Source organism: Babylonia areolata, chromosome 1 (assembly GCF_041734735.1).
Source record: "Babylonia areolata isolate BAREFJ2019XMU chromosome 1, ASM4173473v1, whole genome shotgun sequence".
In the NCBI taxonomy this organism is placed as follows: Eukaryota; Metazoa; Mollusca; class Gastropoda; order Neogastropoda; family Buccinidae; genus Babylonia; species Babylonia areolata.
The window spans coordinates 62,205,226-62,221,248 of record NC_134876.1 but is presented as its reverse complement, the minus strand read 5'-3'; the positions used below and the strand labels follow the sequence as shown (position 1 = coordinate 62,221,248).

Sequence of the window (16,023 nt, the reverse complement as noted above, 5' to 3'; positions counted from 1 at the left end):
TAAATCTTGGAGCTAAATGTGTCATTTGATCTAATTGAGACAGATTCTTATTACGAGAGCACTTTGCACGGAATAGATTAAAATTGGTCGAGATTTATTCAAGACATCAACTTACCTTTGAACCACAAAAAAAAAAAAAAAACAACAACAAAAATCTCAGCAAAACACACAAAAACCCCACCAGCAAAACATAATTCCATCCTGTGTTATTTCAGCAAAAGCCACAAACCACTGCTTACACTGTTATTTTACTACAGAACAAGAATGGAGAATTATAAATTTTGTCTGCTGACAATGCTGCATATCACTTATAATGCAGCAGATTGCTTCATGGCTGGAGTTGGTATGTGTTACGTAGATCTGGAAGTAAAATAGATTTTGATCAAACTGAGACAGTACCTAAGATTTATCCATGTTACTTGCATGAAATATATTTTGTCAACTGCCCATGCAACTTATTTCTCTTATTTGGACATCAATACTTTGATCTTTCCTTCACTAAAACAAGAATATAGTGATATTTCATTTCTATTCCACCTTTCCTTGAAATACAATGTAATGATCACATGAGTAGAATATAACAAAAAGCATTTTTACATGAAAGTAATGTTCACGAGAAAAAAATTCTGTGACAACTCTCTCTTCATTCCCACTCTGATCTGTACAACGTACAATCACCTCAACCACATGGTGAGCATCCATATGTCATCCTCATGCCAAACACCCAGTCAGATGAATGTGCTCACACACATGTGCATGCACACACACACACACACACACACACACACACACACACACACACACACTCACTCTCTCATGTGATGTGCCACTCTTCCAACAATCTGCACCTGGGTCCTGAGCCTTCGTATAGTTTTAACATCTTGTAAACATCTAGATATGCGTATGAATGGATATGCGTACTTAAAACACTATTTTCAGGGACGGGTCAGCATTACATTGTTATATCACAGAGTTTAATCTTGTGAGTTTGTGTTGTGTTTTTCAGGTGTTTGAGAAGTATTTAGATCTGCGACAAAAACATAAAGTGTCTCCAGCAGAGGCGGGGGGAAAAGACGAAGCATCAGAACGACAATACGCTGCAGGGATTAAGCTTTTCTCGTGAGTCATGTCACACTTCAATGCACTCTTGGATACATGGCCCAAAAAAATTTTTTTTTAAGATAAGAATAGAAAGCAGATTGAATAGATTTGTAATATCCATTTTAGTTATTTCTCTGTCTGCACCATTTGTTGCCTCCCTTTTTGTGTAAAGACCCAGGCTCAACCACATTTTATTTGTTTATTAAGACTTCTTGCAGACACATATCAATTCATAATTTTGAAAATGCTTTTATCAGAAATCAGAGAGTCACAGAAGTCTGGAAAAGTCTTGGAAAAAATAAGTGAACCATTTCCAGTGCAGGAAAAGTCTTGGAAAAATGAGTGAACCATTTCCAGTGCAGGAAAAGTCATGGAAAAATGAGTGAACCATTTCCAGTGCAGGAAAAGTCTTGGAAAAATGAGTGAACCATTTTCCAGTGCAGGAAAAGTCATGGAAAAATGAGTGAACCATTTCCAATGCTGGAAAAGTCATGGAAAAATGAGTGAACCATTTCCAGTGCAGGAAAAGTCTTGGAAAAATGAGTGAACCATTTTCCAGTGCAGGAAAAGTCTTGGAAAATGTATGCTTTGCCCTTCATAGTCTTGAAAGTCTTGGAGTTTTAATAAAACCCTTGACCAGTATCATTTAACAAAGAGCTTAATGCATTTGAAAATCAAACAATTGAAAAAACAAAAAGTGATAAAAGTTGAACATCAACATTAGGATATCCACCTCTCTCTTCCATCAGCAGTGTTGCAGACATATTTTGTATTCAGTTTGGCCTTGTGTTTGACATGTCTGGTCTGGAAAAGGTCTGGAAAAAGAGTGAAATTTTGTCTGGTCACATCTGTGGGAACCTTGATTTAATGCAGGAGCTCTCTGGGTCATTGTGGATAAATTTGTTTCACATAGGTTTGGAAAATGTTCAAGACATAAGTTTTGTAAAGGTACCTTTGGTATATGGCAGTTATTTTATTTTATTTCAGATATGATTTTATGTAATTAAAAGAAAAGATACAGATTTGAAAAAAACAAAACAAAACAAAACAGCTGTTGTGCTTTTTTATTTCCAGATGCCGTGAAGAAGACGGAACACTGAAAATCCAAGAAGTCAAATCTGGTCCATTATTCAAGAAAGATCTTGTGTCTCAAGTAAGATTTTTGTTTGTTTCATTAATTGAACTGATTAACAGGTTTGTATGATGAAGTATGTGAATATTTTTTGATGAATTAATTCAGTAGAGTTAAACTGATTAGTGAATTGGTGTGACGTGTGCAGTTTGTGAAAGTGGAGCATCCACAAGAACAAAGGAATTGTTTCTGGCTAAATTCTGTTGTGAGTCTAATTTTACAGATATTTACTGGTTACTGTTAGGGAAATCAGATCAAAGTGCTTACTCTTATCCTTAAAGTATTTTGAATAGCATATTGTTGTTATATGTCTGTGTTTAGCTATTGTATAATATTTTATGCCTGTAAATGAGATTACTGTATTCATATGACTGATTAATATCATCTTACATTAAAAGAAGACAAGCATGAAATTCTCTAAAAACACCATGCTATGATTAAACATAGACTCAGGTATACCTAAGAGGCACCTTGGCAGGATGGGTTAGGCAATGGACTTGTGATCCAGTGTTCACCAGTGATCAGGGTTGGGTTCAAGGCCCTGTTTTGGCTTGGTGTTGTGTCCTTCAGGAGAGGCACTTCACTCCAGTTTTCCCCACTCCACCCAGGTGTGAATGGGTACCTGACTTCAGTTGAGGAAGGTTAAAACAGCGGAAGGAGACAGCTGGGCCCCACCTTCCTATGCCAAGCTCTAGACACAGTTGATATGGATTCACTGCCCTGATAGCCGTAAAAGGCTATAGGATCTTTAATGTTAAACTTTAATTAAACATAGACTCAGACCTTGTAACTATTCCTTGCTTTCTCTTCAGGACGCCTTCATCATTGACAACAGCTACGCTGGCGTATGGGTTTGGATAGGCAAGAAGGCCTCGTCCAAAGAGAAGACAGAGGCCATGAGAAATGCGGTGGGCTTTCTGAAGAAGAAGGACTATCCCTCTGACACCAAGGTGACCCGTGTGGTGGAGGGGGCAGAGCCGTCGGACTTCAAGTGTCTCTTCAGAGACTGGCCTCAGCCAGCCCCCTCTGGCAAAGTGTACACACGCAGTAGGATTGGTGAGATGATTGTCAGTGGTGTGAATCCCTCGCATACATTGTATTGTATCGTATTGTATTGTACTGTATGTATTGTATTGTATTACTCTTTTGTCACAACAGAGTTCTTAATGTGAAATTTGGGCTTTTTTTTATATAGTTTTTTTACTACCTGCAAGTGTAATTGTTTTCTTACCAGAGTGGATTTTTCTGTAGAATTTTGCCAGGGACAACCCTTTTGTTACTATGAGTTCTTTTACGTGTACTACATGCTTGCTGCACATGGGGCCTCTGTTTATCATCTCATCTGAATGACTAAGGTCAAAACCACCACTCAAGGTCTAGCGGAGGAGAAGAAAATACTGTTGAGTTTTGGATTCGAACAAGTGCACTTAGATTCTCTTGCTTCCTAGTCAGATGCATTACCTCTGGGTCAACACTCTACTTCTCACTTCACTGATGTTGCTGGTCAATCTTTTTGTAGGCAAAGTTGAAGAGATTGTAGCTTGTGAAGAATGTGTTTGTATGCGTATGTGAAAATGAAATGTGTCAACAATAGGATCTGGAACTTGTTTGAAAATGAAACACACACCTGCTAATGGTGGGATATGGAACTTGTAAAAATGAAATGTATTAATACTAATATTTGTATTTGGAACTTACGAAAATGAAATTTACCAGTATTAATATGAGAGTAAAGATCTTGTGAAAATGAAATTTACAGGTATCAATGTAAAGATAAAGAACTTTTGAAAATGAACTATACCAGTATTAATATTTGGATAAGGAACTTGTGAAAATGAAATATATTGATGATAGGATTTGAAACCAGTTGCTATGGTGAAGCAGTTAGCATCATGGACCAATGACTGGGAGGATGTGGATGCTGATCCGACCAGAGGCACATGATTATGAGAATTTTAGCCATGTCTGGCATGTATGCAGAATTCAGTGTCCTGTGGGCTTGAATGGCAAGACTTAGGGACAACTGTTGACAGTCACCTACGTAATGGATGTGCCTTGGAGAGTGTTTTTTTTAATTTTTCTGGCCAACGCTGCAAGTGTACGTTAAAGGCTTTGCAAAGGAACTTTTGACATAATATTTAATTAGAAAGTTACTCTTCCAGAAGATTGCAAGGTATGGCTTTATTAGCTTGTACACCTTTTGCTTTTACTGCCTCAATCCTTAACGTCACACTTTTTCGACGCAATGAAAGCTTCTTAAAAAAAAAGCATTAAGAATAATTGTCTTCTTTGAGTCATTATGCAGGTCTGTAGATTTAAGGCGAAGCAAATACTGTAATTCCAAAATGGATGTGGTTTGATGGTTTCAGCCAAGACTGTGCAGACCAAGTTTGATGCCAAAACACTTCACTCTAATCGCTCCCTGGCAGCAGAAACACAAATGGTGGATGATGGCTCTGGCAAAGTGGAGGTTGGTAGACATGTGAGATGATATGTGTGTGCGTCTGTACATGCAAGCGCATGTGTGTGTGTGAGATACTAAACATTATCAAAAGAGAGTGTGTGTGAGTGTGTGTTAATTTGTGTATGTGTGTGTGTGTTTGAATGAGTGTGTGTGTGTGTGTGTGCGTGCGTGTGTGTTTGTGACCATCTCCCTGACATGGTCTTTATTTTTGTTCTGCTGGTAAATGCTTTATTAGAATGGATTTTTTAATACAAAGACAAACATAGGGGAAAATTTACCCGAATGTTCTATATTGTGCATGTGGGTCAGAGAATGATTATGAAGTCACAGTGAACTGAGTAATAGCTATTATTTTTTATAAATGTTTTTGAATTATGAGCAATTCTTTATGTGAATAGTATTTTTTTTTTAGCAAGTTTATATGTTAGCATATGTCTCATATGAATGGTATTTTTTAGCAAGCTTGTATCTGAACCCTTTTTTATTATTACAATCCTGTATCTTATTCATACCACAAGTAATGTTTTTATTATAACAATCCTGTATCTTTTTTTATTATTATAATCCTGTATCTTATTCATATCACAAGTAATGTTTTTAGCACTTGAAGTTGCAGGGTAAGCGTTATGTAAATGTACAGTATTATTATGAAAGAAATGTTATTGCAATTATTATTATATGGCAAGCTGAATGATGTGGAAGGTGTGGTGAGTGGACATTACTATCATTGTTATTATTATCATTCTCACACAACAACCTGGTTGAAGGTGTGGCGGGTGGATAACTTTGACCTGAAGCCTCTGGACAAGAGTCGGTTTGGAGAGTTCTTTGGTGGAGACTGTTACGTCATCCAGTACAGTTACGAAGTGCAGGGACGGGAAAATATCATCATCTATTACTGGCTGGTCAGTACTGAGCTGTGTACTCATGAAAAACAAAAGCAAATGCTGTTCAAAGTCTTCTAATTCCAAATCTTTCATTTTATTGATATTAGTTATTCTCTCTCTCTCTCTCTTTGTAAATGTAGAATTCGTTTTACTTCATATATATATATATATATATATATATATATATATATATATATATATATATATATATGTGTGTGTGTGTGTGTGTGTGTGTGTGTGTGTGTGTGTGTGTGTGTGTGTGTGTGTGCATGCTATTAGCTGTGGTCAGTATAACAAGTTATCAATGTTTTTTTTGTTAGTTGTGCCAATTACAAGTCATCAGTTCTGTGTCATTAGATATACTAGATATGACAATCCTATGTAACTACCAGTGCAAAGAGAAACAAGTCATCCAGTGTATATTGTTGAGTGTGTGAGATATGACATTGTCAGTGATATGAAATGTTACATTATTATTGTTATTATTATTAGCATTTACGCCCTATCTTGAAAATAAGCCCACCCCCGAAAACGGAGTATGGCTGCATACATGACAGGGTAAAAACAGTCATACACGTAAAAGCCCACTCGTGAACATACGAGTGAATGTGGGAGTTGCAGCCCATGGAAGGAAAATGAGCCCTAGGTGTTTACAAATAGAACACATATGTAAATATCAAAAAGGAAGAAATTGACCACAAGATACCAAACATTATCAAAAATTATTCATCCCCCTTCCCCCCCACACCCCCACATACACACACAGTACACACAAGCACACACACATGCACACACACACAAGTCATAGCACACAATCGTAAATAGTACACAATCAAAAATACATTACAGGGAGCAAAGTCCACAGCAGACGAGAGAGGCACAGCCGCCTTGAAAGCTGTGGAGATGGACGATAAGCTGGGAGGTACTCCTGTGCAGGTAATGCTCAACTCTTCATGTCTTGTAGATTCTATGAACTGACAAATGACTTTAAAATGTGTGTAATTTGGAAGAACAATTATAATAAACTTGTGTGCATGTAGACATCTGCACCCTTGCATTTGAATACACATACACACTTATTCACTGATACACATTCAAAAGCACGGGTCAAAACCTACTTCATGATAAAAAACCAAGACAGCAACAAATGACCTAAGTGTTCTAGAGACAGATACATTGAAGCAATATGATGTTGGTGAGAACAAAACAAAATACCTCAGACACAAACCACACTTCTGACAGAAGATCACACAGTTTTTTTAAATGGAGCGTGAGATTCTCCCTAGAACAGTTCTGCATGAGTTAATTAGTCAGAACTTTTACATGGGGAATTGGTTTTTTAAAAAAAAGAAGATTTTTTATTCTTTTATTTTACAATCATAACATAAATGCTTTCAGCTACACTTCACCCCATGGTTGCTGAACCTTGTGAAATCAATGGTTGCTGAACCATGGTGAAATCAAAATGCGGCATGAGTTTGAAAGTTACTCATGTTTATGCACTTACATTGTAATTGATTTTACTGAACAGAAGTAATAATGTGCAGTCCCAAGAAAAGAAGTCTAGATACAGAGTGGTGACTGACATCCTGACCTGTAAGCCATATTTTGGGGCATATGTATCACCAAACATGGAGTATAATACAAACTCCTTCTACCTCAGTGAGATGGCGGCCCTTCACTGATGAGCATGCTTGTCAGCAGTAGTCAAGGGTTAATACAGGCATACCGTAAGAAACGGAGACATGACTGAATCAGGGTTTCAAATAGAAACAGGCACTATTTGTGTTGTTGTGTGAGGGAAATAACACAGGTTGGGGTGGTATGTTTTGTCAGGTGCGTGTGGTGCAGTACAAGGAACCCCCACACTTCATGGCCATGTTTGGCGGAAAGATGATTGTCTTCCAGGTGAGAACATCAGTTTGTATTTCAATAATTATGATAGTACTTAGCACTTATATGGCACAATCTTTCCATCTAGGGGGCTTTAAACACCTCCCTTAAACCAAAACTTGTGCAATAGCACATGAAGACATATGAGGAAAAAAAATATGTACCAAGACAGAGTAATATGGATTGCAAATATGAATCATCATATTATATAGCCACAAAATATGTCTTGCACGTGAACTCACATACACACACACACAGACACAGACAGACATGCACACACACACACACACACACACACACACACACACACACACACAAGCATGCAGATAATACTACTCAGATATTCATTGGGGGGGGTTGGGGGGAGGGGAAGGGGGGTGGAGGAGGGAAGAGAAAAGGGAGACAGATAAAAAGACAACAGACTATTTCTGCAATACTTATCCTTTTTTAACAGCTGATTAAAAATCTATAAAAAAAAACATTAACCCCCCCCAAAAAAAACAAACAAAAATACAATGCCATTGTTAAAAGGGGTGGAATGTGTTCAGGGTGGCAAAGCCGGGTGGACACCTGGAGAAAGGAGTGTGGATGGACCAGGGGATAACTACATGCTGCAGGTCCGCGGCACAACACCACATAATACCAAGGCCGTGCAGGTGAGAGCACTGTCTCAACATTACATGGACTGGAACACTTAACCCTTAAACCGCCAAGCTCGCATTTATGCACAGACATGGTAGAGGACTCTTGTCACTGAAAGGTGACCATTCGTTGGTCTGTTATCCATGAACCTACTGCTCTTGATGTTCGGTGCTAGTATAGACCATATTTTCTATACATCGTGGGGGGAATTCCCAGCTGTTCTTAGCCACTGTCTTTTCTGTGTTTATACCAAAAGGAAATTTTGTACTCGAAATTGACTGGCGGTGAAAGGGTTAATGATAATAATAATATTTAGTACTTATATGGTGCATACTCCCCACATGATGGGCTCAAAGTGCCTTACATGAAACAAAACATGTATGAAAACATACCTCTGCACATGTAAAAAAACAACACATATGGATATATGTGTATCTGTACACGGAGACAACACTACAAATTGCCGAAGTTTCTTCTTTTTTTTATTACTCTATTTTTATTCAATTCAAAAGTACAACTGGGATAATTGTTTTTAAAGGTGTACATATGCAGGCATTTATACACACAGGGAAAAAAAGTGCACCAAAGTTTCTTGTTAAGATGAGAAAGAGAAGACCTGAAAGATGTTAAAATAATGTGCGAGAGATAGTAAGTTGGTTTATGTGCAACTGTGAACGAGAACAGAAGTTGTATTAAAAAAGTGGAAGTGCATATGTGTGTGTGTGTGTGTGTGTGTGTGTGTTTCTTTTAGTTTCCTTTTTTTTTTTTTTTAAGAAAAAATAAACAAGAGGACTGATGAAGAATAACATATTTTGTGGTCACATACATTTGACAAATGTTTATTGACTTTTTATGTGAAGATTTTGTTGTTGACAAAGTCATAAGTTTGATTTTTTATGGGATAGTGAGGGAGGATGGGGTGGGGTTATTACTGCAAGTATATGGCCAGATGAGCGACATGAAAGCAATAGTTTTGTTGACAGTGTGATTGCTGAAATTGGATGTGGAGAAAACATGAACTCAATTTGCATTCTTAATAATGAATCATTTTTATTTAGCGCAGTCTTGTAACTCATTTTGCTTGAGGTCACAATACCTGGGTGGTATCTTCATAATGAAAGGAAGTTTACAGACCGTAGATTCTTTGTGAGCTGAAATTTGATTTCTCTCTGACAGGTTGATCTGAAAGCATCATCTCTCAACTCCAATGATGTGTTTGTTATATTCACCAAGACAGCAGTGTACATCTGGGCTGGAAAGGTACTGAAAGTTTGTTTGTGTAAAGTGCTTGTCTGTGTGTGGTGTGTGTGTGTGTCCGTGTGCATGTATGTGCGCATGTGTTTGTCTGTGTTTTTAGTTGTGTGTGTTTATGTGGCAGATTCAGGAGATATTTTCCTTGTTCAGATGAACTTTGATGTGATAAGTCATCTTTTGAACTTGAGTTCCATTTCTAGAAGGATTGTTTGCACAGCTGGTACTAGAGTTGGATTTAAAATGATTGCTGTGACTGCTACAATGCTTTTAAATAAATAGCAACACCTTGAATGATTTGCCATTAAGTCAAACCAGAAGAAATGTCTGATTGAACAATATACCATGAGTGCATTTTGAAATTTGTTGTGACAGATATGCATGTGTTTTTATGAGTGTGCCTTTATGGACTTAAAAGACCAATAATATTTTTGTCACATCAGACTGGGTGACGTATTATGTGTCTGTATCCCTCTGCCACATGAATATTTTTCAGGGTTGCACTGGAGATGAGAGAGAGATGGCCAAAATTGTCGCAGCTCGATCACCCAGGTAAGTTTTTATTAATTTTATGTTTATAACTGTGTATTCCAATCTTGGAGTATATATGCAAGCAATGTTACATTGACACTGTAATCCACTCTTGAAGTATGTATACTATGCAAATTAACACTGTAATCCAATCTTTTGAGTTTGTATATAATGCTATATTAACGCTGTAATCCATTCTTTTGAGTTTGTTTTCCAATGCAATATTTTCACTGTAATCCATTCTTTGAGTTTGTATGCAATGCTATATTAACACTGTAATCCACTCTTGAGTATATATACAATGCTATATTACACCGTAATCCACTTGATCTAGGATTATATATACAATGCTATATTAACACTGTAATCCATTCTTGGAGTATTTGTACAATGCTATATTAACACTGTAATCCATTCTTGGAGTGTATATAGAATGCTATATTAACACTGCAATCCATTCTTTTGAGTTTGTATACAGTAGTATGTTGACACTGTACACACTTTAATCCATTCTTGGAGCATTTATACAATGCTGTATTAACTCAGAAATCCATCCTTGTAGTATAAATACAATGCTGTATTAAGATTGTGCAGCTGATTGGTTTTATGGCATGAGCCTCTCTTACACACATCATCTACTGACCGGAGTCGTGCAGGATTGGACCCATCTTACTTTCTCTGTTTTTTGTTGTTTGTTTGTTTTTTGTTGTTGCTTTTCCTTGGCAGATATATACACACACTTTGTTGCAGGAAGGGCAGTAACATGCTCAGTTCCTGAGAACGTGTAAATGATTTAAAACTTGATTCATCTGAATATAATAGGTGCTGGACATTACAGCTGTTGAGTGTGGTAGTCATCTGGAATTAGTTAAAACAAAGTTCCTTTCACTGTTTTGATATCAAATTTACTTCAGAATTCCAAGAACGAATATAATAATAACAATAATAATAATAATAATATAATGGTATTTATATAGTGCTGAATCTTGTGCAGAGACAAATCAAAGCTTATAGTATAACAACATCTTAGTCATTGCCAGCTGAAAATTTTTTTCTAGTTTCTTGCCATGAACAGCCAGTCACAGGTATCTTTCCATGTCTCATCTGTTGAAATTTTCTTCTTCTTCTTCTTCTTCTTCTGCGTTCACTCGTATGTACACGAGTGGGCTTTTACGTGTATGACCGTTTTTACCCCGCCATGTAGGCAGCCATACTCCGTTTTCGGGGGTGTGCATGCTGGGTATGTTCTTGTTTCCATAACCCACCGAACGCTGACATGGATTACAGGATCTTTGACGTGCGTATTTGATCTTCTGCTTGCATAAACACACGAAGGGGGTTCAGGCACTAGCAGGTCTGCACATATGTTGACCTGGGAGATCCTAAAAATCTCCACCCTTTACCCACCAGGCGCCGTCACCGTGATTCGAACCCGGGACCCTCAGATTGACAGTCCAACGCTTTAACCACTCGGCTATTGCACCCGTCTGTTGAAATTGATTTGTAAAATATTGATACTGCTGTTTGTAAGGTTGTGGATATGTGTGAAATTTGTAACTTTTGGGTTTATTTTCAACAGAACAAGCACCATGGTATTTGAGGGACAAGAAAAGGATGATTTCTGGAACGTTCTTGGTGGGAAAGAAGAATACGCATCTGAAAAAAGATTGCAGGTATGTTGATATACTTTTTGGTTTGATTTCATTTGGCAGCTAAGAACTGTTTTTGTGGAGGTTGAAGATGACATGCATTTTATTTAAAAGTGTTATTACAGGTACAGTTTAAGGGAAAATGCACAGAATGGGATAACTGGTTATTGTTTATTATAATTTAAGAAAAAAAACCCTCAAAAAGTTATGAAGCATTGCTTTTGCATTAAAACAGATCAGTTAAACTTAAGAGTGTGAAAACTGTTATGGAAACTAACAACCTAGAACCTTGATCAGAATCAGTTTTGTCACTTAAACTTCATCAGGAAGATGCAGGTACAATTAAAGCAGATAAAATGGAAATAACTCACTGCTCATTATGCATTCTGGCATGAAGGGCAGCAAGGAAGAACCGCCACTCTTGTCTGTTTTGGCCAGTCTCTGAATGGTACACCAGGGGTGCTTCAGGGTCTTGAGTTTGTTTTATTTACCGTAAAGTTTGGTCTATTGAGCGCACTGGTATATAAGCCGCACGCACTAAATTTTGAAAAAAATTAAACTTCATACACACATAAGCCACACTGGCTTATAAGCCACACTTATTACCGGTACTGGAACACATACCGATGCTACAGAAAAGCTGTCAATACTGTAGGTTATGAAATAGACACAAGTGGAAACAACACAAAGAAAAGCAAGCGAAAATACTGCTAGTGCCACACAAAAAAAACCACACATCGAAAATAAGATCCATAATTTAGGGATAGTCAAATTTATTCAACATCGTCCTGCTCACTGAATCCCCTGAAATCTTTGTCTGATGTGTCCAACGAGTTGAAGAGAACCAGCACAGTTTCCTCCGCCATCTTGTTACTGACTTCAGCCTCACTTTCACTTGATGAACATGAACGCAAGGTGGAGGTCGCTGCTGGTTCGTCGCTTGCACTGTCGTCTGCTAGGTCAATCGCCTTCAATTTGAAGTCTGCATCATAGGCATTACGTTGCATTTTCGACATAATGAGGGTGTGCGCTTGAGCAGAGTAGACTTGAATGCTGATCTGAAGGCTTTAATGTGTGCGGATTTGATTTTTAGAACGTGAACAGTTAGCACACTAACCTGAAGCTCATCCAAAAATTCATGAACAGAAATCATGATTTTGGTGAGTTGAATGGCAGCTAAGAATAGACGAGAATGTGACAGTCCCGGGATCTTTAAAATCCTCAGATAAGCCACAGAGGTAGAAGCTGGGAGAAAAAGTCGCAGCTTATAGACCAAACTTTACGGTATTAAGACATCTTGCTATAGCGCATATTCTTGAAGCTCTCCTTTGGTTGTTGATATGTAATTTGAAAAATGAAAGTAACAAAACCAAATGATGCTGTGTGGGCAGGATGAGGGCAGCCACCCACCACGTCTCTTCCAGATCTCCAATGCATCTGGCAATCTGAAAGCGGAGGAGATACTTGACTTTGTGCAGGTGGGTTCAAATTGTTATGCTTGGGTATAGGTATAGTCTACCATACACTTTTGAAAACAGTGTCCTTTGCAGTGTAGATTAAATGTTTTCTTGAAACATCATTATCATGATAGATATCAGTTCCATTGTACATAATGCCCATCTGTGCGCACACACACACACACACACACACACACACACACACACCAACAAACACACACATCAACACACACACATCAACACACACACACACACACACACACACACACACACACACACACACACATCAACACACACCCTGTCCACCAAATTACCCGCTAGTTATTCATATTAGATGATAAGGTCCCATGTGCGGCATGATTTAGCACACACAAAAGAACCAATGGCAAGAAAAGGGTTGTCCCTGGCAAAGTTTTAGAGTAATATCCACTCTTATAGTAAAGCAAATACACTTGCTCACAGGAAAAAGAAAAAAAACACAAAAAAAACACATAGCACTGCACTGTGGTGACACGCTCTCCTGAGATAGAGCAACCCGAATTTGATGCAGAGAAATCTGTTGTGATAAAAAGAAATACCATACAATACAATGCAATACAACACAACACAACATTGCAGTACAACACAAAACAATGCAGCACAACACAACACAACTCAAACAGCGCATTGCAATACAATGCAAAGCAGTGCAACACAGTACAGCAACACAATACAATACTGTGGTGTCCAGGAGGACCTGATCCCTGAAGACGTGATGCTGCTGGACTGCTGGGACTGCCTGTACCTGTGGGTGGGCAAGGGGTCCAACAAGGTGGAGAGGGACCAGGCTGCCAGTCTGGCTGTGGTGAGTGCTTGTGGCAAGGGGAAAAAGATAAAGGAGTTGGTTACAGTGCACTCTTCTGCTTCTCTGCTTTCCACTCCGCTGGTACCTCCCTATCTTTCTGACCTCATCAGTGCTTACACTTCCTCAAGAACTCTCCGCTCTCCCTCTGACTCTTACCTTCTGAAAATTCCTTGTGTCAGTACAAGAACCTATAATGGCTCCTTTCTGAAAATTCCTTCTGTCAATACAAGAACCTATAATGAACACCCTTTCCTCTTTGCTGCTTCTCATATCTGGAACAAACCTTCCACGTCATATCCATTCATCTGAATCCATCTACCTTGCGCTGTTCAGTAAAAACTCATCTTTCTAAACCTATCTGTAAGCACTCTTGGTTTCTTTCTTGTACTTCTCCCCGTGCCTGCCAGCTCACTTTGCTTGTATGAGGAATGAAAAAGAGGGGTTTGGGGGGTAGGGTGGGGTTAAAAGGGAAAGAGCAAGAGGGTGGTTCATATAATTTGTAACTCTTTCTTTCATGTAAAGCTGAGTTGTTAAAAAGAAAGGGCACTATACAAATGTACACTGTTATCATTATTATCATTGTTATTATCATCATCAGAATTAAGGTAAGGCAGTTGATTTGACATTCATGGATTCTACTTTGACTGAACATATTTCAGGCCTGTGAATGAAAAACCAGACTGAACATGAATATTGATGAATGATTAATATTTCCAGTCTGCTTCTCAGTGGGTAAGAATTTGCTGTATATTATATTTAGACAAGTGATTTGATATATACAGTGAGTACAAATTCACAAGTACAATATACTAACTTTGGTGTCATATACTGTACCATGTCAAACTGATGCAAACTAGGCCTATCGGTTTGCTCTGCTTGGCCAAATTTCATGCGGCTAACAGTGAAAAGACGAGCCGTCTTGCCCGGTCCGCTCTTAGCACAGTGAGTACAAATTCACAAGTACAATATACTAAGCTTGATTTATAAGGTGAGCCCATTTGTGTTCATTTCTGTGTCCAAAAAAAGAAGAAGCATGCTTCGTAGGACATTGGTTTCAATGATTATCATTATGTCATCAGGATTTTCTGAAACAAATAAGTATCACCTTTGACCATGGGCACAATAAATGCCAAGTACTGAGGTGAAATACTTTAGTTTGCTATTTTGAAGGAATACCTAAAGACAGACCCTGCAGGCAGAGACCCAGACACACCCCTGTTGAAAATCAGCCAGGGATATGAACCGCCTTCCTTCACTGGATTCTTCGGAACATGGGACAGGGACCTTTGGAGTGTGAGTAGCATTGCTGTTCTGTTTAACAGCCTGTGGGTTTTATATTTTTCATGTGTGTGTGTGTATGTGTGCATGCATGTGTGCGTGCTTGCACATTATAAGGTGAGGTGGAGAGGTGTGTGTTGTGAGTGATGTTACACTGTTTGTATGATAGTTTTTTTTCAGCAAGTTTGTATCATTAGTTAATTTATTTACTTAGGTGTGTGTTGTGAGTGATGTTACACTGTTTGTATGATAGGTGTGTTTTTTTCAGCAAGTTTGTATCATTAGTTAATTTATTTTCTTATTTTATTTTAGTTCCTATACTTTATTCATGTCACATGTATTGTTAAACATACTTACAGCTGCAGGATAAACACTATATAATGCACATTTTTCTTCTTTATTATTAGTATTAATATTATTATTACTATTATTATCATAATGTTCTGTGAAAGAAAAGACTTGGTCTGGAAGAAAACATAGAGATGTGAGTATTGCTGCAACAGCAGTTCTTGCAAGAGATTAATCTCTTTTCAAACGAAATTAAATCTGACAGGAAACATATAGCATTCTTTTTCTGATTGGATGACAATACCTAGAAGTATCAATAACAAAATGCTTATTTCACAGGTGTCCAAACATATTCGACATGTCATTCCTGTCACAAATGATAAAATGCCTGGGGCACTGCAAGGCCTGACAGTGCACATGCAGACCTTCAGAGCTCATTTTCCTCATGTCAGCATTGCGCCTGGACTGTACATTTAAGACTGTCAAAGGGCATGCACACATGCACACACGCAAGTGCACGCACACACACACATACTTTATCGATCGATCGATCTCTCTCTCTCTCTCTCCCCCCTTACCCCCCCCCAACCCACACACATTTTCTCT

General features: G+C 38.1%; 1 protein-coding gene across 3 annotated transcripts in view; it reads left to right on the top strand.

The window, feature by feature from the left end:
* The window catches only part of LOC143285113 (advillin-like), a 59,313-nt gene that overhangs the window by 33,217 nt on the left and 10,073 nt on the right, over positions 1–16,023 (top strand). For all 3 annotated transcript variants that reach the window (XM_076592343.1, XM_076592337.1, XM_076592351.1), the window contains 14 exons: positions 1,007–1,119; positions 2,176–2,254; positions 3,046–3,289; positions 4,603–4,703; positions 5,465–5,602; positions 6,434–6,520; positions 7,421–7,492; positions 8,026–8,133; positions 9,296–9,379; positions 9,867–9,922; positions 11,481–11,574; positions 12,942–13,028; positions 13,738–13,851; positions 15,022–15,144. In XM_076592343.1, coding sequence (XP_076448458.1) covers positions 1,007–1,119; positions 2,176–2,254; positions 3,046–3,289; positions 4,603–4,703; positions 5,465–5,602; positions 6,434–6,520; positions 7,421–7,492; positions 8,026–8,133; positions 9,296–9,379; positions 9,867–9,922; positions 11,481–11,574; positions 12,942–13,028; positions 13,738–13,851; positions 15,022–15,144 — 1,500 coding nt within the window. The remainder of the gene's footprint in view (positions 1–1,006; positions 1,120–2,175; positions 2,255–3,045; positions 3,290–4,602; positions 4,704–5,464; positions 5,603–6,433; positions 6,521–7,420; positions 7,493–8,025; positions 8,134–9,295; positions 9,380–9,866; positions 9,923–11,480; positions 11,575–12,941; positions 13,029–13,737; positions 13,852–15,021; positions 15,145–16,023) is intronic.